The sequence below is a fragment of the Squalius cephalus genome (genome assembly GCF_949319135.1).
Source record: "Squalius cephalus genome assembly, chromosome: 24".
NCBI lineage: Eukaryota > Metazoa > Chordata > Actinopteri > Cypriniformes > Leuciscidae > Squalius > Squalius cephalus.
This window is the reverse complement of record NC_137145.1, coordinates 12720151-12747648: the sequence shown is the minus strand read 5'-3', so window position 1 is coordinate 12747648 and position 27498 is coordinate 12720151. Positions and strand designations below refer to the sequence as shown.

The 27498-nt window shown below is 36.8% G+C and overlaps 5 protein-coding genes across 8 annotated transcripts; 3 read left to right on the top strand and 2 right to left on the bottom strand.

The window, feature by feature from the left end:
• Positions 1 to 2076: 2076 nt before the first annotated feature.
• hist2h2l (histone 2, H2, like) lies at positions 2077 to 3422 on the bottom strand. The gene has a single exon (XM_079860342.1). The coding sequence runs from the start codon at positions 3352 to 3354 to the stop codon at positions 2974 to 2976; it is 381 nt and encodes a 126-aa protein (XP_079716468.1). The 5' UTR covers positions 3355 to 3422; the 3' UTR covers positions 2077 to 2973.
• Positions 3423 to 3591: 169 nt separating this feature from the next.
• On the top strand, positions 3592 to 4122 carry h2ax1 (H2A.X variant histone family member 1). The gene has a single exon (XM_079860341.1). The coding sequence runs from the start codon at positions 3679 to 3681 to the stop codon at positions 4063 to 4065; it is 387 nt and encodes a 128-aa protein (XP_079716467.1). The 5' UTR covers positions 3592 to 3678; the 3' UTR covers positions 4066 to 4122.
• A 1757-nt stretch (positions 4123 to 5879) lies between these two features.
• zpr1 (ZPR1 zinc finger) lies at positions 5880 to 13862 on the bottom strand. Of its 2 annotated transcripts, XM_079860340.1 has the most exons (13): positions 13597 to 13862; positions 13329 to 13490; positions 12278 to 12368; positions 12005 to 12075; positions 11712 to 11798; positions 11506 to 11628; positions 11283 to 11406; positions 8220 to 8290; positions 8049 to 8138; positions 7859 to 7969; positions 7681 to 7770; positions 7380 to 7445; positions 5880 to 7187 (listed from the first exon to the last, which is right to left on the bottom strand). In XM_079860340.1, the coding sequence occupies exons 1-13, from the start codon at positions 13711 to 13713 to the stop codon at positions 7068 to 7070; spliced, it is 1323 nt and encodes a 440-aa protein (XP_079716466.1). In that variant the 5' UTR covers positions 13714 to 13862; the 3' UTR covers positions 5880 to 7067. The 2 variants fall into 2 exon arrangements, with proteins under 2 accessions (XP_079716466.1, XP_079716465.1); XM_079860339.1 differs by having other exon boundaries at positions 11283 to 11628; positions 13597 to 13857.
• Positions 13863 to 16575: 2713 nt separating this feature from the next.
• On the top strand, positions 16576 to 21922 carry crtam (cytotoxic and regulatory T cell molecule). 3 transcript variants are annotated; one of them, XM_079861696.1, is made up of 12 exons: positions 16576 to 16641; positions 17809 to 17958; positions 18080 to 18232; positions 18338 to 18454; positions 19101 to 19259; positions 19695 to 19793; positions 20225 to 20299; positions 20422 to 20460; positions 20590 to 20658; positions 20886 to 21038; positions 21161 to 21247; positions 21349 to 21922. In XM_079861696.1, exons 1-12 carry the CDS (start codon positions 16590 to 16592, stop codon positions 21507 to 21509), a joined length of 1314 nt encoding a protein of 437 aa, XP_079717822.1. In that variant the 5' UTR covers positions 16576 to 16589; the 3' UTR covers positions 21510 to 21922. The 3 variants fall into 3 exon arrangements, with proteins under 3 accessions (XP_079717822.1, XP_079717823.1, XP_079717824.1); XM_079861697.1 differs by having other exon boundaries at positions 20425 to 20460; positions 21349 to 21914; XM_079861698.1 differs by lacking the exon at positions 19101 to 19259 and having other exon boundaries at positions 21349 to 21914.
• Positions 21923 to 22326: 404 nt separating this feature from the next.
• hspa8 (heat shock protein 8) lies at positions 22327 to 27172 on the top strand. Its single transcript, XM_079862115.1, has 9 exons — positions 22327 to 22983; positions 23747 to 23956; positions 24171 to 24376; positions 24615 to 24767; positions 25006 to 25561; positions 25765 to 25967; positions 26067 to 26265; positions 26341 to 26573; positions 26687 to 27172. The coding sequence occupies exons 2-9, from the start codon at positions 23752 to 23754 to the stop codon at positions 26879 to 26881; spliced, it is 1950 nt and encodes a 649-aa protein (XP_079718241.1). The 5' UTR covers positions 22327 to 22983; positions 23747 to 23751; the 3' UTR covers positions 26882 to 27172.
• Positions 27173 to 27498: the final 326 nt, after the last annotated feature.

Below are 27498 nucleotides of genomic sequence, written 5' to 3'. Positions count from 1 at the left end.
GTCATATCTCCTCATTTGTTGATAGAAATGTTTTTTCATTTAAATTTTTATAAAAATGAATGTGAAAATTACATAAATCATTTAGCATATGAAAAATAGGATAACAGGATAATTGGAGGATATACACATTCTTTCATATTCACAAAAGTATGATCCAATCCAATCCAAACGTAAATAATTTCAGCACATTATATATATTTTTATTGAATGTAATGAAGAGCATCATAACACCTTTCTTAAACCAACAATAACAGCGGTGTTAGTTGTCTAATCTATACATATTATTTTTCATAAAATACGCACACAATATCCTTTTTTTTTTTAGTGTAGGTGGTTTCAGATGCGTCTTCGTGAGAAAAGGTTTCCTCTCCTCATCCTTTTTTAGAAATAGATATCCCACCCTTTCATACAAAGCCTGCCATCGTCAGTGTGTAATTTCAACAAAGACAGCCCCTCTTAAAACTACATAAGAAAGGAACAATGTATTACATGATCTTCTACGACACTGTCCGTCTGGCTATCTGGTTCCTCGGTCACATGGTTTCATTTTTAATCTTCTGGACCAGACAACTTATGGACCCAAATACCATATTTTATCAGCTTTATACACCTGCAGAACCAGACCCTTGGTTTGGATCCTTTGCAAAATAATATCCAAATAAAACCATAGGTAATTATATTCCTCAAATACTTATCTGGTTACTTGCTGTGCGCCACACACATTTATTCAAGACCAAATGTCAAAACATGATCGTGTGGATTATTCTCAGCATTCTCTCTTTGCCTGCAGGGGAATCATCTCCCTCCATTATATATCCCAGTAACACAAGCTGGATGAAATCACAGAGGACAAATCGCACAACACGGTGTACAAATATCCAGATTTCACTGTTAATGCGTGATTACCCCATTAAGGCATCTTTACTGAGTTAAAGCTGCTCTGAAGAGGCTCTGTGCTCCACCAACTTGTTTGTAAAGATGCAATGCTGCATAATACAAAAATAAGCCGGTGTTGTGCCGAATTTTAACTCCCAGCTAAATTATTATCACAGGGTAACCATAAAAAACATTTTCAACCAATTGATTTAGGTTATTTCATTTTACGATTATGTAATAACTTAATATATAATAATAATAGGCTACATTATCCTTGACTCATTTCTTTTTATTTATGTATCTACAAATAAAAAAAATACATCTTCCCCATGAGCCAAAATTATTGGTGTGTGTGCCACTTAAACAATATCACATGGGTGTCAATGGATATAAACCCTCTATCAAGGTAATATTTCATTTTATATTAAAGGGTTAGTTCAAAATTCACTAAGTCATTAATTACTCACCGTCATGTCGTTCCAAACCCATAAAACCTCAGTTCATCTTTTTTTTATGAAATCTGAGAGCTTTGACTGCAGAACTGGTTCACAGGACTCAAGTTTGTTTAAGCTGTGGGTTGTTGTTTTATTATTTTTTTGCAAGTTGCAAGATTTTGTTTTTGCCTTCAAATAGGCCTATGCCTGTTGGGGGTTGTATGTGTTTGTTGTTAAGTAAAATGAACTAGAGAACAGTCAGTGCATTTAACTCTTTTCAGTCTACATAACATAACACAGGCCTATGATAATAGTTGCTTAATGTCTTTATAATAAATGCATCGAAACTATTATTTTGTAAGCTATAATTTGTCTGATGATGATCAATTATCAATGTTTCATCCATCCATAACCAAGAGAATTACTAACTTAAGAAGATTTTACTATTCTACATGAATCAAGGTGATTTTGGCCTTTTATCAGACTTTTCAGTGTCCCACATTAGGAAGCTGCAGATTGTCTCAGACGACTTGCACTAAGATATCGGTCTACAATTTATTTTATGAATGTTATCGCCATTTTCTCTTTTGATTTGATTAGGACACATCCTGGGGGTTTTAAAATGGTATTGGGTGTGGATTTAGATGGCTACAAATCGCAAAATGTCACAAAATTCAAAAAATGTCCCATAGGGCAATTCACCCTATATCGTACATTAAATCGGGAGGGCAGACCACAAATGCTCAGTATTGTCATTTTTCAAACGTTTTTATTGATATAATCATTGTAATTTCATAATTCTATATGCCTGACGTATATGGATTACCTGACTTCTTGAAAGAAATTTGAGGAAATAGTGTTTTGGTTCCTCAGTTATATAACAGTCGATTATTTAAATAAAACAAACCTTGAAACGTGTGATGGGTAAATCTACAATTAAGTAATACATCTATAATAAAGTAATAAATAATGACAGTGCTTGTTTTCTTCATGTACCCTCCAACACTCCAGCAGCTGCCTTACTGTTGCCATGGTTACGACTTCTGTTCGCAAGCCCAGCGTAAACTTTCGCAGATTCTGCAACGTTGTTTAAAAATGCTGTATTTACGTTTAAAACGTTAGAATACATAATACTGTTATTTTTGTACTGCTTTACGCGCCTTGCTAATGCTTTCATGTCCTCCATATAGTAATAAGCTAACTTACATATTACTTGGCAGGAACACTCGCAAATCTGGTTGTTACCATTAACCAATATATTTATTTGTGGTAAATGGCAGGGTAATTATGAAGAAACATTCAGGCAAAAGACATTTTTTCCAGTATGAATACGGTACAGCAAAAAATTATACAAGAAATCAATAAAAACCAAAGCCAGTGTTTCCCTCCGGTAACTTGAGTTTACAAATGAGTTAACAAATGACAACCATAGGCCATAACAGTACAAGTGTTCACGTGCAAATACGATCAAACATGAACAACCTCAGGTGAATGTTGGTGTTATACAGATGGAAAGCACTGTGTGTGTGTGTGTTCTTCCAGAGCTGCGTTTCGCTCCAGATGTACCAGAGGTCCCTCATGCGGACATCAAACAACAACAGTGGATGCATTTTCGTCTTCTATCCTTAAGGATAAGAGTCCAGTCCATTTTGTTGGTTCACTTTCACTTGGAGCTGGTGTATTTGGTCACGGCCTTTGTGCCCTCGGACACGGCGTGTTTGGCCAGCTCTCCCGGCAGAAGCAGGCGCACGGCCGTCTGGATCTCCCGGGATGTGATAGTGGAGCGCTTGTTGTAATGCGCCAGGCGCGAGGCTTCTCCGGCGATGCGCTCGAAGATGTCGTTTACAAACGAGTTCATTATGCCCATAGCTTTTGAGGAGATGCCGGTGTCCGGGTGGACTTGTTTCAGTACTTTATACACGTAAATGGCGTAACTCTCTTTCCTGGTCTTACGCCTTTTCTTATCCCCCTTCTTCTGGGTCTTGGTGACAGCTTTTTTAGACCCCTTTTTGGGAGCGGGCGCTGACTTCGCAGGTTCAGGCATTGTATCGGTTTTTCACAAAAGCTCAACTGTCACAGACTCGTTAAGGTATACGAACGAACTGCGCACTTACTGCCCCTTATTTATAGAGTCGGCATGCAAATAAGAGTGAGCACAGTCTCGGTTTCGATAGGACGACTTCCTAACGTCATGGACCAAGTTTTGAGTGGCGATTGGCTGTTTGCTGTAGAGTGAATCCATCCAATCAGAGCACACGTCCGGGTATATATACCAATCCCTGCTTACATCATAAGCGAAAGCGCATTTGACTACCAACGTTAAACAGGACGATACAAGCCAAACAGGCGGTTCTTTTGTTGTCAAAACATGTCTGGAAGAGGTAAAACCGGTGGGAAGGCCCGCGCAAAGGCCAAGTCTCGTTCATCCAGAGCTGGACTTCAGTTTCCAGTCGGACGTGTACACAGATTATTACGCAAGGGAAATTACGCTGAGCGCGTAGGCGCAGGAGCCCCCGTGTATTTGGCCGCTGTCCTGGAATACCTAACGGCTGAGATCCTCGAGCTGGCCGGAAACGCTGCCCGAGACAACAAGAAAACGAGAATCATCCCCCGTCACTTGCAACTGGCTGTCCGCAACGACGAAGAGCTCAACAAGCTTTTAGGCGGCGTTACCATCGCGCAGGGCGGAGTGCTTCCAAACATCCAGGCAGTGCTGCTGCCCAAGAAAACCGAGAAGCCTGCCAAGAGCAAGTAACAGGCCTTTACGATCACGGACAATGACACAAACGCAGCTCCGCTGATTTGAGTCCAAGATATGTTCTGTTCCCTTCTTCGCGTTATATTGTGTTTTGGTTTAATGAAGACGACAGCTGCATCTTGTAAACTTTGATTTATTATTATTTTTTTCTAATGTTGATGATTGCTCTTTTGGACAGACGCACTCCCCTCACACAAGAAGAGATCTGCACCACCACAGGCTATTAATGGCCATGGGACATTTAACCTGCCATCACGGTGGACTAAAGAACCTCCATTTGCGGGGTCAACAAAGTACATCAGTAGTTTATTGTATATGGACCAATGTTGGTTACATTTTATTTGTCACCGCTTTAAATTACATGCAAGTCATGTTCTTTATCTGCTGTTCAGTGGTTATGCTGTTTCAATAAATGTAAAGTGCCAGTGGAAGGCACAAAGAAGCCGTGATTCATTGTTTTTCTCGAAGCCGCATTGTGCTGCGCATAGTCTATATAGAAGCTTCAATTAGAACTGTATCAAGTATGCTATGGCATAAAGAGCACTTGATTTTTTTATTTATTTTTTTACATTAAGAAATTGATAGCAGATCCTTAAAAATAGAAAACTCATTATGTAAATATATGAGTTGAAGATAAAAAAAAAAAAAACATTGGCATAATGTCTCCTCATGGGCATCACCATGTTGACATCACATGACCATGACATGTCACACAGCGAGTTATTGACAACAATTTACTTGGTCACCAACTGCTTACTGTGCTTTACAGATGAAACTTAAAACACTTAAGTATCTAAGCAACAAATATTTACTCAAATTTAACAATATAACTAACTTATTGTGCTGAAATAAAGAAAATCTGATTACCACCAATAAAATCCCATATCCATTATATAATTATTCATACCATTAGATATATGCTAATTTACACATTTTTGGCAGTTTCTGGGAATGGCGTTAAAAGTTGCACAAACAATACAAACCCTCGGTTTCACAGACAAGACTTAAGCCTAGTCCCAGACTAAAATGCATGTTTGATTGTTTTAACTGAAAGCAATTTGCACTGACATATCTTAAAATATGCCACTGCCATTGTTTGTCTCAAGATTCAAGATACTTTTTTTTAAGCCACATTTATAAAAGCTATTTAAATGCCCTAATTGAACTAAGGCTTAATCCTGGCTTAATCTAAACCCTGTCTGTGAAACCGGGCCATGATGTTTCTTAACTTGTGAACACTGCTGTTTCCTGTTAAAAGGACAGTGATGTACTGGCTTTTTTGGGGGCTATACTTCAAAAGCTCATTAAATGGTGCCATTTACCAGTAGTAACAATTTGAAGGATTAATAATTGACTAATTAGAGAAGTGCAAATATCAATAAAAACAATCAAACTAATTATCAGTTTATCGCTACAAACACAAGTACAGTACCAGTCAAAAGTTTGGAAACATTACTATTTTTAATGCTTTTGAAAGAAGTCTCTCTATGCTCATCAAGCCTGCAGTTAAAAAAAAAAAAAAAAAAAAAAAAAAAAACAGTAATATTATGAAATATTATTACAATTTAAAATAATGGTTCTCTTTTTTAATATATTTTAAAATGTAATTTATTTTTGTGATGCAAAGCTGAATTTTCATCAGCAAGTACTCCAGTCTTTGGTGTCTTATGATCCTTCAGAAATCATTCTAATATGATGATTTGATACTCAGTTATTATCAATGATGGAAACAGTTGTGCTGTTTAATATATATTTTTTGGAATACTTTTTTCAGGATTCATTGATGAGTAAAACGTTAACAGCATTTATTCATAAAAACAGCATTTATTCAAAATAAAAACATTTCTAACAATATAAATCGTTACCATCACCTTTTATCAATTTAACGCATTCTTGTTGAATTAAAGTACTAATTTCTTTAAAAAAAAAAAAGTTATTGTTCCCAAACTTTTGAACGGTAGTGTATATTGTTACAAAAGATTTCTATTCTAAATAAATACAGTTCTTTTTAACTTTTTATTCATCAAATAATCCTGAAAAAAGGTTATAAAAAAAATATTAAGCAGCACAACTGTTTCCAACATTGATCATAAATCAGCAAATTAGAATGATTTCTGAAGGATCATAAGACACCAAAGACTGGAGTACTTGCTGATGAAAATTCAGCTTTGCATCACAAAAATAAATTACATTTTAAAGTATATTAAAAAAGAGAACCATTATTTTAAATTGTAATAATATTTCATAATATTACTGTTTTTTTTTTGTTTTTGTTTTTTTAACTGCAGGCTTGATGAGCATAAGAGACTTCTTTCAAAAACATTAAAAATAGTAATGTTTCCAAACTTTTGACTGGTACTGTATATAAAACAATACACATACTAAAGAGCTCCTCTTCAGCAGTGTAACTGCATGTTCCAATACAGTCATAAAATCTATTAGCTAAAGCATTGTGCTGGGTTTGATGTCATTCTGAAGCCATTGTTAATTAGATTTCTTACTGAACTTTGCAAAGTTAAGCGTAAATAGATCAACACCATATTATTACATATTTGAAACTCTTTTATTGTACAAACATAACCCTTGTTATGTTACAGCCTTTATGAATGAGTCAGCCCTACTTAATGGAAAAGAAAATGCATCCACAGAATTCACATCTGTAGTGTGCTTAAGACTACTTTAAGTGTAACTTTGTAACAATTTTGTTGTGACATTGTTAATTAACACAAGTGCTTCATAGCCAAGATGACCATAACTTAAATTATTCAAATCATTTCCAGCAAGGAAATTAAGAACCTTGCATTTATTCAAGCCAAAAAAAATAAATAAATGTTCCCTCTCAAATCATAATGATGCTTTTAAAGACAACATGGTTTTCAGAAGTGGCAATTACACGAAATATTACAATACATGTAAAAGTGAATTAAATAATGTTATATAATGATTTCGACAGAACTTGGAATATAACATATAATCTCCATTTTTCTCTGACTTTAAGCCTATTTCTCTGCGTACCCTTCGGTTTTCATGTCATTGAGCCCCAAGTCTTCGTTCTGCTCAAAGGTCCTGGTGTACTTTTCAATCTTCAATTCTGGATCTGGATCTGGGGCATAAACATTCTGCAAAAAGGAGTCGGGTGATTAGCCTTCACATAAAAAGAACAAGATATATACATCCAAATGTTTAAAAATCACACAATTGAAGACATTAAATCTGAAGCTTAACCATAAGATATCTTAAGACCCTTTAAATAAAACAAAGTTTTATTTTGTATTATAAAAAAAAAAGAAAAAAAGTTTAACTGGCCTCACCTGAATATAACTATTGCCTGTCGGATCGTCCAGGATAATATGCACATCCATTTCTCCCGCCATTATCTAAGAAACATTTAGTAAACAACACATTAATTCCTTGACAATTCTTGACAATTTCACACATAAAAGCAAAATTATTTTAATAAAAAATGTTCTCTATATATTTAAAAAGTCTATATTTATTTATTTTAAAAAAAATTATAAACAAGTTCCTTTTAAGACGCCCCATATTGAGAATATTGTCATTGCATTTAATAGTGAAGAACATTAACAGAAATGCTAGTAATATCATTCAAACCTTGTCAATCTTTTGCCCAAAAAGCTCCAGTTTCCCTGCTCTATCCGCTGTAAAGCTGTCTCCACACATGAAGGGGTTTTTTGAAACAATCTAAAATAAGCATAAAAGCATAAAATTAGCATAAAAGAGGCTGTTTGTTGATAACAACAAAAGCCGTTAGCTGGGCTTTGATTCCTACCAGATCTTTGATGTCCTTGAGGAGTCCTTCCAGCGTAGTGAACTTCCCTCCGACAGCCGCCATCCCCAACTCAAACTCCAGCTCGGGAATCAACACGCTACACGTCTCTGACTGTTACACACATACATTTACACATGAATGATGAAAAGGTAAAGTATGCTCACACAGTGTCACATGAAGCCAAACCCACCTTCAGCAGGTCTCTGGACATATCTGAAGGGTCGGTTAAATGGAGAGTTATTCTGGTTCCCAGCTCTTCTGTGGCTCCTCCTGATTTCACCTATTTAATGATGTCAATTATAAATTCTAGTCCATAATACAAAAAATTACACAAACATATAGCATGGTTTATTATTCTCACCTCATTGGTGCGATGTCCACAGCTGTCGCAATTAGTGGCCATTATTATGACCTCTTTAAAGTGTGGAATTTCTGCAACTGGGTTAAAGGGACCAATAAACTGCTTTCTTTAAATTATGACCCACAAGTGTTAGACCCATATCTCCATGCAGTGCCATTTTCACAAAAGAATATTACACTAAAATGCTAGCGAAACTTAGCGCTGCTAAATTTAGCCACAGCTTGAAATGAAAATCTCCAAGGGCTCCCATGGTACTAGGGGTGGGCAATATATTGGTAGACACGATTAACCGGTAGAGATTTTGGACTACCGACTATCAAGGTTACGCTCACATGACGTTGCTGTGCTGCGCGGTGTTCTTAAGCATTGTGGTGTAAGTGATTTTAAACCGTTGAAGCACAGTAAGCAGAGAAACACAATTCTCTATGAGCTCGCTATCAGAGAGACTGTTTCTGAGCACTGTCTGAGAGACACATGGTAATGAATGGTAAATACACATGCTTATGTGTCAAAATGACCATCTCATTTATGTCTTAAGTGAACGTAAACAGTTGAGAAAGAAAAACGCATGAGTATATTGGGCTGCGTTTACACTGCAAGTCCTAATGCACGCAAACCTAATTTTATGCGACATGGTTGGCCCTCAGGTTTTGAATGGGCATACAAAAATGATTAATAATTCCTGTCGGGTGGCCATGATTATTTGCCAGCATGCACAAGTTAAAAGCTGTCATGGATGTTTGCAGCGAAGAATCTGACTGAATGGATACAGACCGGAAAATAATGGTAGGCCTAATTTTCAGCTAGATGTAGAATTCTGAAGTGAAATAAAGTTGCGTGGTAAAATTACATATAATTTAATGTATTTGAATGAATGAATTAATGAGAGAGAGAGAAAGAGAGAGAGAGAGAGAGAGAGAAAGAGAGAGAGAGAGAGAGAGAGAGAATGTATAATGTAACTTTTAGTAGTGAAGCGGTTTTACTTATACGTTTCACGAGGTTGAAAACCACTTTCTATTCTAATTAATATTTCTGTGTGTGCAATTTTGTTTCTACCTCAATAAAAAAAGTAGTGCTGGGAAAAAATTAATCGCATCCAAAATAAAAGTTTGTGTTTGCATAATATATATGTGTGTACTGTGTATAACTATGCGGTACAAAATATGACCGCCGCTCAGGCTTGCACTGGCTTTCCACAAAAATAAATGACGTGGAGCAATTTGGCTGTATTGCGTGTTTATGTATATACCTAAAAAAAGTAGTAGTATGTGCATGTCTGTCTGTGTGTGTGTGTGTCTGTGCGTGTGTGTATGCGTGCGTACGTGTGTGCGCGTGTGTGTGTGTCTGTGCATGTGGATTTGTATGTGTGTGTATGGGTGTGTGTCTGTGCGTGTGGATGTCAGTGTGTGTGCATGCTTGCGTTTGTTTGTATTCCTGCATGTGTGTGTGTGACAGTTAGGGTTGCCAACTTCAGAAAAGGAAAATGCGGGACAATCGTGGTTATGTATAGGAAAATGAGGGACACTCAAAATATTTGTACTGTATCACACAGTGTACGTCATTTCAGTGTCTGCAGTTAAGTTTGTGTTTAAAAGGTTATCAGACATAAACACATTTGTATTGCTTAACCTATTTATGTATTTAATTCAAAAAATAATTTTAATGTCATACATGAAAAAAGTCACATTACAAACAAACCATAGTTCAAAATAACAGCATTTATCTAAAATAGAAAGCTTTTTTAAGCTTGTTTGTTGGTATCATCCTAAACCAGCAACCCTTCGCTAAACACCACCATCTACAGGCCGATGAGTGTACAGTCACTAAATGTGCACATAAATGAATTTATTTTATACCCCCCCATGGATGAAATTCTATGAAACTTAGCATACCCCCAGAGGATGTCAAGTTAATCATACACATGAAATATGGTGCAGTTCTGAACATCTCAACTGAAGATAGGGGCGATTAAAGCAGAATAATATTGCATTTTCATTTTTTATGGGAGGGGCGCAAATCACAAACGAGTGATTATGGGCTAGGTTGATGTGGGCCCTTAAGACCAACATACCATAAAAATTTCTTCATCCTCGGTGCCACGGTTCAGGTAGTTATTTAGGAAAAACTGCATTTTTTGGGTTTGGGGGGGCCCAGCGCGGGGGGGGGGGAGTGGCCCCCGGGGACCAAACGAAATTTTTCCGTAAAAGTCTAGTGGGGCTACATGCCCACCAAATTTCATGTTCCCCGGTGTTTCGGTGTCCCTGGTATCGTTGACGAAAAATTCAGTAGATGACGGAAAAAAAAAAGAAAAAAAAAACCTTTGACAATCCCTATATGATAGCTTATAGCTAGCGGCGGTCATAATTATTTTGTATATATAAATACACACATATGCATGCATATATTTAAGATTTTTATTTATTTATATATAAATTATTTATATTTATATATAATATAAATTATGTATAAATGTATATACAGTATATACATGCAAATATTTCTTAAATAAATACATGCATATTTGTGTATTTATATATACAAAATAATTATACACAGTATACACATATATATTATGCAAACACAAACTTTTATTTTGGATGCGATTAATCGCGATTAATTTTTTCCCAGCACTAAAAAAAGCTGCGAGTTTTAGTGCGAGTGCATACAGGGACGTCTGCCTCATAATATGACATTAATTAGTAATAAGACTCCAGTATTAGTTTTTGTGATATTGAAAATGGTGACGAATTATGAAATTACAATGGTATCAAATTTATATCAAACTTATTTATAGCAAAAATAACCATTATTGTGATGATACATAATATCATTGTGAAATAAAATGGCTCATATCGAGAATCGTGAAATAAGATTTTGTTCATATCGCCAACCCCTACTTGGTACCATAATTTGTTGAACAACCATTTTCTCTGCATTCAAACAAATTAGTAAAGCAGGATATTTAAAAAATCTACATGGAAAGCCTCTGTTATTTGGTTAGCAATTTAACACAAAGATTCATTTGAAAATGCATGTTGTCTGCTAGCGTACTTTAAAGGATACGGACAAGCTTCATGTTTGTGTTGGCTGGGGCGTTACATTCTGGGCAGTTAGTGTTGAACACTAATACCTCATTTCTCATTGCATCTATATCATCGACTGTCTTTTCGTCTTGTTTTTCCTCTACCTGAAAAAGAGATGGTGGAAGTTGAAGAAACTGTAATCTTACAGTTCTGCACTCCTTGCTCAAGTCAACAGCAGAACAGATTCTGTAGCAGTTTCTCACCTCTATTCCTAGCGCAGCGTTGTGCTCAGCTGTCCTGTTGTAATACGTGACAGAGAGAGCCGTGTCTTTCTGAGGCACAAACGGGTTTTCAATAAAACTATTCCCAGATGGATCGTCAATAATCTGCAGACAGAAGACAAATGCGGCATTCGTTAGTTCATGATAATAATACTGTTTAATCCTTTGTCAGGCGCATGGAAACTTACTAAAGTGAATTCCTCTTCAACTTCTTTAAGTTTTTTCAGCTTCTGGATGAATTCATCTATTTTTTCAGCAACAGCCGGATCTGTTCCCTGCAGTGTGGAGAGGAACAAACAGAACTCTTAATAAATAAATATATACAAAACATATAGGAAAAAAAACAGAACACTTAATAATTATATATAGACAGTTATTCTCAATATAAAACCGAATGCTTTGCATAAATAGTTCACACCTGATGAAACATACAGAATGAACAAGGCTATTAAAAAAAAAGGTGCACAGATAAAACACCCACCTTTCTAATAGGTTGGTCTTGCTCTAAACCCGCCACTGCTCTGTCCAGAAGGCCCTCAATTGTTGACAAGGCTAACCCATTAGAAAGAAGACAAAACATTATTAATGATAAACTTACAAACAGTATTTATTATAATTTGAAGTCTACTACACCATAAAACAAAACTGAAGTTGAGTTACAGGCTGTAATTGCATTATAATCCATCAGAACATCAACTTTTCAATAAGAGATTTGTACTTTAGTTAGAGGTCAAAATGAAAATACATAACTTACAGCCCTTCTGTGTGAAAGGAGGAATTTCAAAATCAAGTTGTGGAATTCTGGTGGACGCACTGTCCGACTTTACAACCTCTCGATTCATGTCCTGCACAAAAGGAAAAACTACTTGCTGATTCCTGAGAGAAACTTCAAATGGGACTACATGAGATGTGTGGATAGTAAGTAAGATTTTGAAGCCCAAAAAAGCACATCCATCCATCATAAAAGTAATAAAGTCCTTCTGAAGCAAAGCGTTTTTGTAAGAAAAATATCAATATTTATAACTTTATAAACTATAATCACTGGCTTCTAGTCACGGCCGTACAGGAGTCGAGTTCTGGCTGAAAATCTCAATTACAATTCACTCCCATTTTAAAGCTTGGAAGAGTGTCAGGATATTTCTTAATATAACTCTGTGTTTGAAAGAAGAAAGGATGGCTTGAGGGTGAGTAAATTATAGGATTGTTTTAATTTTTGGGTGCACTAACCCTTTAAATGTTCAGCGTCACATCCTTAAGATTAACACACAGTTGTCTTTGTTAAAAACAGCGAGACCAAATTATATTACCAGTGCTACCAGAAATTGATTAATAAAATAAAGCCCATTCTGTTGCATTCTTTGACGAGAACTGCATGAAATTGACCAAAAGAAAACAAATTTTATGGAAAATTGCTCCCATCATCATGTTAAAAAACAATCTAATCAGAATAATTTCTCTTCTGTATATTTTAAGTTAAAGCTGTCAAATTTTTAAGCAATATCACATGTGGGGTTTTTCCTTCGTGCTTTATATGACCACTAGGAGAAGCTCTAGGCATAGGCATATGTTTTCTTTGATTGGTTCATACGTTGTTGAAAATTGACTAAACGAGTGACGCACTTTTGTTGCGTTTTATGAGGGGTCTTTCTTAAAGTATCAACACATTAATGATTTCTCTCTCTATTTTGGCAATGTCATTTTTATTACTTGACCCTCCCGACATCTAAAAAACAGTTTATGGTCAAAGTTAACAGTCCATACCAGCAGTTTATTATTTTACACATAATAAACAAGACAAGACATACCTGTTTGGTCTTTACTTGTAAGGTGTACAGGACACCCTGCTCTTGTATGCGGCCAGCAGACTGGATTTCTGTGTTGGTCCAGTTACAGTGTGGACATGTAAAGGAGCTGATGATGATTTCTTTGAAGAAAGGGATCTTAGTAAACAGAAGACGTGTGCTTCCCTGGACAGGTCATACAAATTGGCAATAAATAAATGCATTCATTTGTTAAAAAAGTCATACTTGATATACGTATTGCCTAATAGTAATAATAAAGCTGTATATGTACATTTTTATAACAGTTCATGCACAAACTCTCAATCACTGTAGGTTGATGATCTTCATCATCTGCATTAATGTCCTTAAAAACGCCGCCGCGAACGCGCTCCTCCTCAATAACTGACATATTGCCAGGTACTGTGGGTTAAAAGTATTTAAACTGTCCGGTTTACTGCTAGAAGTGGTTATAGCGAGTGATGTTCTCGTTCTGCTAGAAGTTTCCAGCAGCCTTCGCAGTTCGCACGTTTTTGGTAATATCCTCATGTGCGTTGAATCACCACCGGGTCAGACTCAGCTCAAGTTAACAAGACGTGTCAAAATAAAAGTCTTGACTTTATTATGATTAGGGTTAGGGTTAGTTAAACGAATATTTAGTGCATTCATGTATGTCATTGTTCATTTCATGTCTTGTATCGTGTATTTATAATAAAATGAATCACACATGAACACAATACTGCAATAATGGTTATACGGTTGCTGGATCCAATACTTTCACAATAACATCTAGGATTTGTTGAACATTGTTTTTTAATGCCGGTTTCAACGTTGACCCAAAAACACTATGGTTGAACTAGGGTTGTATGAATGTGCCTACACGTTTTATACCATTATATTCAAACTGGAGCTCGTCTCACAAACAGAAGGAACCCCATATGTTTTACTGTGCGATTTCCCAACTAAAATGTTTAGTTTCCAGACATCACATATAAATTATATGATATGTATATGATATGCTACTGTTTATATATATTAGGACCGTATAATACGTTAACGTTATTTTGCTGTCATTGATAGTTGTTTCAAATCAGCAGCCACCAGATGGCGCTCCATCAGCTTCTGTCTTTTTGCCTCATGCTTTCAGTTCTTCTAATCTGATGTTAAGAGTTGCCAACCCTGTCAAGATTCTATCAATGAACAAATTCTCAGTGGTCTGAAATATGCATGTATACAACCACATAAGACATTTCTTAAAATAAGGCTTTCAGGATTTCACATGGTTCTGACTACATAATTCTTGTGAAGAAACTCTAATTGGCCTCCAGCATCTCATTCACTGCAGTGGACTTCATGTTGACCATTCATGTCATATAGTGTCCTAGCCAGAAAATCATCTATTTTACTCATAGCAGACTGGAATTGCATGAACTGGCCCTTGGTGGCAGAACATACAAAACTACTGGCTGGAATACAATATAGAAGAATATGTATTAGGCTACTTAATGAACATGCAGATATAAATAAGTATGTCCATTATGCTACGTTATAAAGTATGACGTGCTCTATCTAGGTTGTGTATTGAAATGGGGAAGTGTTTTTTTTTTCGCCTGCGTGGTGAAATGGTCAGTGGTGTAAATTTGATCGTGTGATTTTTTTCCCTTGCGAATATAGACCTTCCTGTTCCTGCCCAGTTGTTAAGCGTTTTTGTGTAACAGTGATGACACTTGTAGTGATGCTGTCAGGTTGCTGTCATAGATTAAAAATAGATTTTATTCGACCATCCAACAACATTAGATGCTTATGCTAATGGTGACCAATAAAATCTGAATAATTTATTCACATAAATCTCCAGATATAAACACAAGATTTTGTGAATAAATAGTACAAAATCTACAGGATTACAAATATGTATGTATATATATATATATATATATATATATATATATATATATATATATATATAGAATGGTCACTTTTAAATAAAATAAAATATTCTATTAAAAAAAACATTCCCAAGTTTAAAATACATTTTGAGTTCCAGATTTTCAACAATGAAATATTCTGCCAAAGTCAAGAGATGGCCAGTGTAGAGACTGGATGATTCATCACAACCGAGAAAGGTTATTGAAACGGATGAAGATCTTTAAGAGACTTAAGTGTATTACAGTAATATATTATATTTTGCTATAATACTATTCAAAAGTTTGGGGTCAATAATACTGTGAAACACTACAATTTAAAATAACTTTAAATATATTTGAAATAAAGGTCCTCTTTCTTGGACCTTTACTGTTCTCTGCTGGTGGAAAGATCTGCCTAACTCAACCAGAGCTGCTGAGTCCATAGTCACGTTCAAGAAACGGCTGAAGACGCACGCTTCTTTTTCGACAGCACTTGATCCAGTAATACTAACACTTTCTCTTCTATTCTCATATTATAAAAAAAAAATAAAAAATAAAAAGTTCACATGTACTGCGTTAGATTAAACTGAGAAGGGTCATAGCACTTGCATATTGTCGTCCTACTGTTAGTTTAACTGCTTCTATTGTTCTCAAGTTGCTTTGGATAAAAGCGTCTGCTAAATGAATAAATGTAAATGTAATGTAAATCTTTTAAAATGTAGTAGTTTATTCCTGTGATGGCAAAGCTGCCTTTTCAACATCATTACTCCAGTCTTTAGTGTCACATGATCCTTCAGAAATCATTCTAATATGCTGATTTGGTGCTCAAGTAACATTTCTTATTATTATCAATGTTGAAATGTTCTTCTGCTTAATATATTTAACTGTGAGGCATTTATTTCAGGATTTTTTGATTAATAGAAAGATAAAAAGAACAGCATTTATTTGAAATAGAAATCTTTTGTCGCATTACAAATGTTTCTGCAACTTTTGATTAATTTAATGTGCCCTTGCTAAGTAAAAGTCTAAAAGTATAGTTTCTTTTTAAAAAATCGTACCAACCCCAGACTTTTAAACTATTATATTATATTATATTAGTATTTGAACATTCATATATTATGAAATTGTTAAACTGAGGCCAGTCAGAATTTAAGTCTGAATTAGACATATCATTTGACTGAATAGATGAGAACTTAATAGGTCAAAAGTGGGCAAGTGTGAATTTTCTAAACGAGAACCAACCTCTGGCCGAAATGCCCCTGAAACTTCACACATTAATTCGCACAGGGGAAAAGACCATGACATCTCATGATGTCATGGAAGCCACTCTCTTTAAAAGAGACTAAGCAGAGGAAGTGAGCTTCAGAGTTCAAGAGCGTGCAGTATGGAGATCAAAACCGGCTTTGTTATTCACATTCTGATGTTGATTGTAGGAGGTAAGACAAACATATTTCTTATTTGAAACGGTTTAGGCTATATCTCTGACTTAATAAAGTGGCATTGTGGTTTACTAGTTTGTGGATGTATTGATGATTCATTGAATTTAATAAAAAAATGTATCGTAAGTGGTTGCACACAATTGATTTTAGCTACATTTAAACAAATGCATTAAGTTGAACTTAATCAATTTTAGTTCAACTTAATGCATTTGCTAAAATCAATTGTGTGCAACCACTTACGATAAAAAAATGGATTAAATTCAACAAATCATTTTCTTCAGAGGTTACGTTGTCCGACGTGTTAGTGCTTTCAGTGTTTTATTGTATGATGCCGTTTGATAGATTTCTACATGATTTTAACAGTCATTGTGCAACTCGTTTAATTTATTACTATAGATTGGGTTGAAAGATATAACTTTAGTTTTTACGTGTGTACTCACCTTGTGGTATAGGAACAGGAAACTATTCTTGAATACAGTATCATCACAGCAGTGGATGTAAAGCTTTTCAATAATGGACCTAAATAATGAAAAACAGTATCAGTGAATATAACTGCACATATTTAAAAATGATAAATAAGTTACATTATTAAATGGAATTAAGTTCAAAGGTGAATAAAATGAATATTACATTTAATTAATCATTGCACTGTAAAGGTTTTAGTGTACTATACTCCCACATAAAATTGCACATTAGGAAATATAGGTCATTTTACATATGACTAAAAAAATCACACTCCCATGTCGCCTGATTTAGAACTTCATCTGTTTGATATGTTTACACCTCTGTGAATAACGTTTTAACACCACTGTTTCCTGTTCCAACGCCAGCATGTCGCTTTATGTGTCACAGTGGCAAGTTTTCTCTCGCTGCAAGATTGAACCACACAAGCAAATAAAAGACCACTTACAGCAGTCACTCTAATGCAAAGTGTAGCCCCCTCTCACTTTCAGCCGCAGTTAGCGAGAGGGCTGAGAATACTTAAATGAGTCAGAGCAGAGCGTAGGGCGTCTGCGGTCTTATCTGCCCCCTTATCAACCTACTGTTCTTCCATTAAACTATAGCCCACCTCTGGACTGTATATTTAGCTTTGATCAATGTCTTTGGTTGGAATGTTCTGTTAAAACTTGATGATTCTCACTTACTTATTTCCTTTCTGAACAGGAATAAGAGAATGTTCCGCAACAAAGTACATTACAGTGGCAGAAGGAGACACACTGGCACTGAAATGTCCACGAAGAAACTTCAGTGAGAATGCATACATGGAGTGGAGAAATCCAAAAGGTCATGTTATGTACTTCAACAACATCAGAGGTGAGGGCAAGAACACTGTATATTGTGCGAAAACCATTGAAAACCACATTTCAAACACTGTTGCAGTTCCTCTTTGTTGTACTTCGTAAACATTAAAGATTTATTTCATGTTCCCGTACAGGTCTACGAGATTCAAGGAGCAGCATCTTTACCTCAGACAACTCTGAATATGTGTTACTCCTGTCTAACATTACCTTCGACGATGAAGGGCTTTATAAATGTCTTCTGTATGAAGATAAAGTCGTTTCAAAAAGATTCAAAGTAAAAGTTCTGGGTAAATATAAATATTTGATCACTCATCTTTTCCGAAAGCATGCATAAAATGATTTGCAGATGAATAATGGAATATAAAATGAGACTATTTTTGATCTGGTCACAGGAGCCCCCAAAATAGAAATGGCCGAGTATGAAGATAAAACAATCCTCAAATGTTCAGTGACAGCGAATGGCAACCCACCTGAACTCTCTTGGCGAATCAGTGGGGTTGAAATTGAAGGTAAGTTACGAGAAGTGTCTCAGTTTGAGTGGGCAGACGGGGGGGAGGCAGTTTCCAAACTTTTGACCGGTAATGTGTGTGTGTGTGTATATATATATAGCTTATATATACGTTTTTTCCGAAAGAAATGAATACTTCTAATCAGCAGGAATGCTTTAAATTGTGACAGTAAAGAGATTTATAATGGTACAAAAGAATTCTCTTTCAAATAAATGCTGTTCTTTTAAACTTTATATTCATCAAAGAATCCTAAAATAAATATCACAGTTTCCACAAAAATATTAAGCAGCACAGCTGTTTTTAACGCTGATAATAATAAGAAATAATGAGCAACAAATCAGCATAATAGAATGCAGGCTTGGTGAGCGTAAGACACTTCTTTTAAAAACATTCTTTTACAAAATATAACCCACAGTCATAGTGTGAAACAGATATATTGACAAATAAAGTCCCATGCCTTCTGACATTTCACACACTGTGAAACTATAATACCTCGTGAAAAATAGAGGAACCACAATATTCTGAAGTAGGTCAGCTAAGGATAAATGCAAACAATGGTACTATCAATAATAAATTTAGGGTGTTTCTCATACTAGTTGAATTAAAAATTACAGATTACTGAATATGCCCTGTTTTGCCCTAACAGCTCAACCCAATACCTTGCGGGAGGGAAGATCCAACAGGTCACTGGCAGTTAGCATCTTAACAATCAAAACTCATATCAGGGAAGCAACAGTGATGTGCCTGGCAAAACACAAAGATCTCCCAAAACAAGTGCTGGATTTTATCATCATTGAAAATCACTGTAAGTACCACAGATGGTACATATAACCAGTTTCAGTACATTAAACCAGTTCCGCCATATTTGCTTACACTTCACCACCACCACTGATTTCCCAAGCATGTGACCAAAAACAGGAGCATTTTGCCATATATGACATTAGCCATTATTAGAAAAGGGAAATGAAATATTAGGGGATTTTGTTTGGCTGTGCTGCACAGAGAAAGTTAATCTACACTTCAGAGTATTTGGTAGTTTCCAATTTAAGTGAATGTGTGGTCCACATTAGAGTGATCAATCACATGATGTAAGGGAAGTCAGCTATTTCTTTGAACAAAACAGGCTGGGTTCCCCATTCAGAATACACACACTAACCACGTATATTAAAAATACTTTAAAAAGTCCGATTCTTATACACAAACAGTGAACAGTGAATGTTTTTATTGTGTCTTCACATAGCTGTTACGGCCTCCACATCAAGGTATTCCAGTTCTAGAGATGTGCTAAAAACTGAGACAATGACCACTGTCACGTCTGCTCCTGCCATTAGCAGTACAGGTGAGTGTTTCTCTTAATTTCATGTGTTTGGACAAGTAATGAAATATGTGATGTCACACTAATTACACTACATAAATTAGGAGTATCTGAGCCAGCACATGACAGAATACTTTAAATACAAAATAAAAATAAAAGTTGCAAGAGCTACAAGTAGGTGGAGGCAGAGAGTTACAAGGAGCAGAAGCAATTTCTATTACCAGTATGTGGAGTTTTATGTGAAGCCCTCAAACAGAAGGGGGTTTTCTTCTGTTTGAGGGCTTCACATAAAACTCCACATACTGGTAATAGAAATTGCTTCTGCTCCTTGTAACTCTCTGCCTCCACCTACTGGTAGCTCTTGCAGTGTGCACACAGTCACTTATAGAGTTACCTTTTTGATTTTTAAATTTGATACCTCACAACTGATTAACAAATTCACCATCTGATCACAGCACACATGGAATTGTCGTCAGAAAATACTGAAGTGCTCCCAACAGGAGACAGCACTACCTCAAACCACAGACAAGGTAAATTATGCAATTTTGCATGACAAAACACTTATTAACAATATTACGATTTCATGTAAAAGCTGATGTGTGTTTTGTATAAGGCTTTGTGATTAATTAATTCGCTTTGTGACCTCTTTTAGTAGACGAACATTCTACTGCAACAGATATAAACTTGACAAGTAAGTGTTCATATTCATATTAAATTCATTTCATATAAACATGACATATTGAACATCATATAGCCTACCATTAATTTCCTGCTTATTTTATGTTGTGAAATTAATCTCAAATCTACCTTTACATTTCAGCACAGAACATAAACTCTTCGGAATCCATATCACCTGAAGGATTCATGACCAAAAATGGCACCAACTCAGGTGTGAAGCTCATAAAAAATAAAATGCTTCATTGTAAAGCCAGCAAGACAAAATTTCCACCTTGTTCTCTTATAAATGATTGCTAATTGCAAGTCCAAATAAAAGCAACATGTAATTAAGGACGTTATTAAAGATTGCAGTGATCAAAATAGACTTTTTCTTATGCCTTTGTGATGCTATCCTAAGATGTAATTTGATGATAATTATATTACTTTGTGTATTTGCAGGCCTTGACATAGGGGACCAAGACAAACAATACAATCATAAGGAAAGCTCACCACTGCTGATCCTGCTGGTCACAAGCCTTATCATATGTTTACTTATTGTAGTCATCTTCTTTGTGATCAGACTGCGAAGGGCACATATAGCCTGGAAAAAAGGTAATATAAGACTATTTATATATTTTAACTTTAATTCAAGCTTAATTTATATTCTAGGGTTTAGCTGTGATTTAATTCTGGATAGGCCTACAGTTTTTCATTTTAATCTGATTTTATAACAGAGAATGAAGAATCAGAACAGTCTGTGGAAAGCAGCAAATCAAAAGCCAGTCATGAAGAAAAGCAGTCCCAGGAGAGGAGAAGACAAGGTATAACCACTTAAACCATCTAATATGGTGGATCAAACACACAAGCTTTTGTGTCTTTGCAAACTACTAATTTTTCATATTTCTCTTGATTTTCGGTCTAGGCTTTTGGAACTCAAATTTCACAGAATACAGAGTGGAAGAAACACCACAGAATACAGAAAAGTCAACAGTTACAGTAGATGTGATCACTGAAACACAAGACAGTTCAAGAACAGCTTGTAACAAACTTGACGGAGCTTGTGTCAAGGAGACTGAACTTTAGAGGGGAATTCAGCTGTATCTGAATCCTCATCAGAGACTGAACTAATTTTGCAGTTCTGTAATGAACAATGGTGCTCACTAATCCTATATTGGGAAAATTAAAAGATGATAAATATAGGCTTTTGTATATACTGTTAGCTATTCTGTATTTACATTGTTGATGGTTTACATTATTTTTAAACTGAATGTAAAGAAGTGTTTTATTATGTGTAATTTACAGTTTAATAACTTTAAAGTGCTCCCATGATAAAATTGGAATAGACTGCATGACGTTTCAACATTTAAAAATTGGTCTTTTTAACCTGAAGTGCTGCTCTCCCTGTTATCAAAGTCCCTGTTTCAAAAGTCAATATAAATGAAAAATTAAATGAACTGTTTTTGTATGAAATAAAACTCTATTTTTTGTAACATGTGAATGCTATGCTTGGTGAATCTTCAAACATGTGATATATGGATATATTATAAATTGGCTCAGTTTTTGATGCAACTTCCTCTTCTTCAGTATTGACCATATTTAAGACCAAAAAAACATATACTCACAAAATATTAAGATTTTTGCCACCTAATATGTGACTTGCCTGTGTTTAGTGAATTCCATGAAATGTTGTAGACATTTCCTCATTTCTTGGTGATTGGAATTGTTCGTTCGTATCGCTACCTACTGGGCTATTATGCAATGGTTTGTTTCCTCTGATTCGTTTACTTTCCTTTACTCATTGTTTCCTTCATATCCCTTTTCTCGAGCATATAATATATTAAATAAACACATTTTTGACACTGCCCCCAAACCCTAGATCTATCAGGGCTCAGGTTTCAGTCGGCGTTGTGTGTTCAACTCCTCATGCGATGATATACAGTGGAGCAGAGATCACCAACCCATTGTAAAAGAGTATCAAACATGTGCTATATGCTTTGTTAAAAAAGCATATAGTTAAAAAAATCCTATTCGATCTCTATTACAAACTTGTAATGACTGATATATACTTAACTAGACAAGACCTTTTGTTACAAACCAAGGTCATTTCAAGATATTTTGACTATATTTTTTTTATTGATACATTTTATTTATGTGTTTAATCTTTGCGTATTCTACTAAGCAACGCCTTTGTGTTTTTGCTGTATCATCGTCGCATTTCTAGTGAATTTCGTTCATGTATGTACAGCAGCAGCAGAACAAACTGTTCCGCATTGACATCGATTGCGGCAAACCTGAGGGGGATGGTCTGGAATTTTTTCTAACCAGTTTGATCCTTGGTTCTTCCTCAATGGGCGTGTCTACACGAAGTATTACGATTTCACATTGGTGCTTAGGGGTTGAAGTCTAGTTATCTGAAATCTCATTGGCTCAGATACCGGCAATAAATGCTGTTCTAGAACATTCGATCCTTCTCTCTTACCGAAGCAAGGCGAGGCAGTTAGTCGCCATTCCAGCTCTCCAACCGGCATCTTCACTCATCTCTGTTATTTCCAGCTTGGTAAGGTCTTTGTTCTCTCTTTCTCGATTATATTGTATATACAATCTCACAGAAAAATAAAACCTCTTCTCTGCTTGCACGTTACCACAGCTTTGTTATAAAATGTGATTTTTAGAGGGCTAAATTTAGTTTTTATTTTGTTTTATAACGATTATTTTCCATATGTGCTGAACCATTAATAATAATAATTCCGCTATTGTTTATTGTATTTAGTACCGGTGAGTTTCATATTACAGGTAGTTTCACTTGCCTAATCTGCTTTTAGTATTCACTCTTGCTCGTTTTCGAAGAAAAATCAGAGTGTGATAGATTAAGCTACTCATTTTAATTTCTACAGGCAAATACTCGAGAACAATACGTTAAATTTAACTTAAACCGCAACTGGCACCTCGTGTAATCTTACCACGCGCCTCAACCGACCTTAATCTTTGATTAGATTCATATGTTATCATAATACCGGTATATTCTCCTTTAAATGTTCAGGCTTTCACTTAGCACAGTAACCTGAAAGTTTTGAAGCTGCATTTTGAACCGATTTCGATCAGTGCGATTCCGAATTCAGTGTTTGACCGTAGAATATTCTAGAAGCTCAAACCACGTGGTCTGACGCATATCCGCATGTGCTCCCGGCCTGGGCTTGGCATTATGTGGTTTCACAGCAGTATAGTTGGCTAATCAAAGAGGTCTGGTTCACTTTTTTTCTATTAGTACTTAAAAGCACCTGACTCAATTTATCAATACTTTTTTTTTTTTTTTTTTTCAGACACAATGTCCAAGGGACCAGCTGTTGGTATTGATCTCGGGACCACCTACTCCTGTGTAGGTGTCTTCCAACATGGAAAAGTTGAAATCATTGCTAATGACCAAGGAAACAGGACCACTCCAAGCTATGTAGCATTCACAGATTCAGAGAGATTGATTGGAGATGCTGCGAAAAACCAGGTTGCTATGAACCCCACCAACACTGTCTTTGGTAAGTAGTCATTTTATAAAAATTCATTATAAATTATTCGCTGTGATGAAGTTGATTCCTTGCCATTCGTAGTTTCCACCAGAGGTTGAAAAACCAAAGATGGCCCAAGCACCTTCCTTGGATGTCTGAGCGAAATCCTTGCAAATGTTTTTTTTTTTTTTTTCTCCCAAACCTCTATATCCTAAATGTACATCTATATCTTAATCTCCTATAGATGCCAAGCGTCTGATTGGCCGCAGGTTCGATGATGGTGTTGTTCAGTCTGACATGAAGCACTGGCCTTTTAATGTCATCAATGACAATACCCGTCCCAAGGTCCAGGTTGAATACAAGGGTGAGACCAAGAGCTTCTACCCTGAGGAGATTTCCTCCATGGTCCTCACCAAGATGAAGGAAATTGCTGAAGCCTACCTGGGAAAGGTGAGCAATCATTCAGCTGTCTAGTAGCTCTATTGAACTCCCCTTTGACTCAATGTTTCGCTATGATGAAGTTGATTCCTTGCCATTCGTAGTTTCCACCAGAGGTTGAAAAACCAAAGATGGTCCAAGCACCTTCCTTGGATGTCTGAGCGACATGCACTATGCTATAGCTGAATTGTTAATATTGCCTTGAGTTCCAAGTGTGAAACTAGCATCTTAACTTGCACTCTCCTTGCAGACTGTATCCAATGCTGTGGTCACCGTGCCTGCTTACTTCAATGACTCTCAGCGACAGGCCACCAAGGATGCTGGAACCATCTCTGGCTTGAATGTTCTGCGTATCATCAATGAACCAACTGCTGCTGCTATCGCTTACGGTTTGGACAAAAAGGTTAGTTAAACTTGCATGTCAAAGTAGATTTGTGAACTGGTGACCTTATTCAGTTCTTTTTAGTTTAAGTTTCGCTATGATGAAGTTGATTCCTTGCCATTCGTAGTTTCCACCAGAGGTTGAAAAACCAAAGATGGTCCAAGAACCTTCCTTGGATGTCTGAGCGACGTTTTATTCTGAGTGTTGTACAGCTTATTGATGGGTGTGCAGATGCTTATTCTCGTATTCCTCTTTCCAGGTTGGTGCTGAGAGGAATGTCCTCATCTTCGATCTTGGTGGTGGCACCTTCGATGTGTCCATCCTCACCATTGAGGATGGCATATTTGAGGTAAAATCTACTGCTGGAGACACTCACTTGGGTGGAGAAGACTTTGACAACCGCATGGTGAACCACTTCATCACAGAGTTCAAGCGCAAGCACAAAAAGGACATCAGCGACAACAAGAGAGCCGTTCGCCGTCTCCGCACCGCCTGCGAGAGGGCAAAGCGTACCCTGTCCTCCAGCACTCAGGCCAGTATTGAAATAGACTCCCTCTATGAGGGCATCGATTTCTATACCTCAATCACCAGGGCCCGTTTTGAGGAGCTCAATGCTGACCTCTTCCGTGGCACCCTGGACCCAGTTGAGAAGTCCCTTCGTGACGCCAAGATGGACAAGGCTCAGATCCATGACATTGTCCTGGTTGGTGGCTCCACTCGCATTCCCAAAATCCAGAAGCTGCTCCAAGACTACTTCAATGGCAAAGAGCTCAACAAGAGCATCAACCCCGATGAGGCTGTCGCTTACGGAGCAGGTGAGCTATTTCGATTTTTATTCTTTTTCTTACTGTTTATTCGCTATGATGAAGTTGATTCCTTGCCATTCGTAGTTTCCACCAGAGGTTGAAAAACCAAAGATGGCCCAAGCACCTTCCTTGGATGTCTGAGCGACTGTTGTCATTGCTATCTGACCTTCTTAAGTTGCCCATGGTTCTTATTTTTCACTCTTCTGTTCCAGCTGTCCAGGCTGCCATTCTCTCTGGTGACAAGTCCGAGAACGTTCAGGACTTGCTGCTGCTCGATGTCACTCCTCTGTCCCTTGGAATTGAGACAGCTGGCGGAGTCATGACCGTCCTCATCAAGCGTAACACCACCATCCCAACCAAACAGACTCAGACTTTCACCACCTACTCCGACAACCAGCCTGGTGTGCTTATTCAGGTGGGTACCAAGTAATTCTATTATGAATTTAGTCTTGTCACCAAAGTCCCTTGGATCTCTTTAACATTGCTATCTTATTTTAATTTCCCCTCTGCTCAGGTCTATGAGGGTGAGCGTGCAATGACCAAGGATAACAACTTGCTGGGCAAGTTTGAGCTTACTGGAATTCCTCCTGCACCTCGTGGTGTTCCCCAGATTGAGGTCACCTTTGACATTGATGCCAACGGCATCATGAATGTTTCAGCTGTTGATAAGAGCACTGGCAAGGAGAACAAAATCACCATCACCAACGATAAAGGTAAATATCTCTTCTGTACTAAACTATTGACATTTTTGCTGATCACTTCAGAGGTTAACTGAAAGTGTATTTCAGGTCGTCTCAGCAAGGAGGACATTGAGCGCATGGTGCAGGAGGCTGAAAAGTACAAGGCTGAAGATGATGTGCAGCGTGACAAGGTGTCTACCAAGAATGGTCTGGAGTCCTATGCCTTCAACATGAAGTCCACTGTTGAGGATGAGAAACTAAAGGGCAAGATCAGTGATGAGGACAAGCAGAAGATCCTTGATAAGTGCAATGAAGTCATCAGCTGGCTTGACAAGAACCAGGTACATTTTCCATCAGTTGAGATTTGTTCAATCATGTGGCCTTTTGGTTACTTTTCTTAACTTGCATTGGCATACCCAAAATGACTTTGCAACTGCTATTTGAAAACTTTCAGACTGCTGAGAGGGAGGAGTTTGAGCACCAGCAGAAGGAGCTGGAGAAAGTATGCAACCCCATCATCACCAAGCTGTACCAGAGCGCTGGAGGCATGCCAGGTGGAATGCCCGAGGGTATGCCCGGTGGCTTCCCAGGAGCCGGCGCTGCTCCAGGAGGTGGATCCTCCGGCCCAACCATTGAGGAGGTCGACTAAGCCATTCCAAAGCCACTATTGCTACCTCCATAGCAATGTTTACTGTTGCCCTCTGTAGTTGGATGACTCTAAAATGTTACTTTTGTAACTTTTAGATTACTTCAATTTGCAGAGTGATTGTTGTAATAAAAAAAGGGGGATTAAGGGATCACATTTCCAGATTACAGGGAACAGATTTTCTACCTAGATTGCACAACCTATTTATCGACTTGTGAAATGTGAATTTCATAAGACGCTTCCAACTGCCTCAATGCTTTGAAGGAAATGAATAAAATGTTGACTTATTCCCAATGCTGCCTCTGTATTTTTTTTTTATTAAATCTTGTGGATATAAAATCTTTTTGTGTAATAAGGTTTTGACCTGAAATGCTTAAGTTTATAAATTGGGTTGACCTTAAATTCTTAACCCTAAATATAAGGGGTTATGTGTCAATGTGCTAAGAAAGGGCAACACGGACTTGAAATGCTCGGACAAAATCTGGCCTATAGCTGTACGTTACCTGGTGAACAAAGTTCACACTAATCACTAGTTGGGAAATGATTAATTAGAGTTTGAGGGAGTATAGACCTTAAGCGCCAGAGAAACAAGCGCGCAGCCATCTTAAGAATATTGTTTT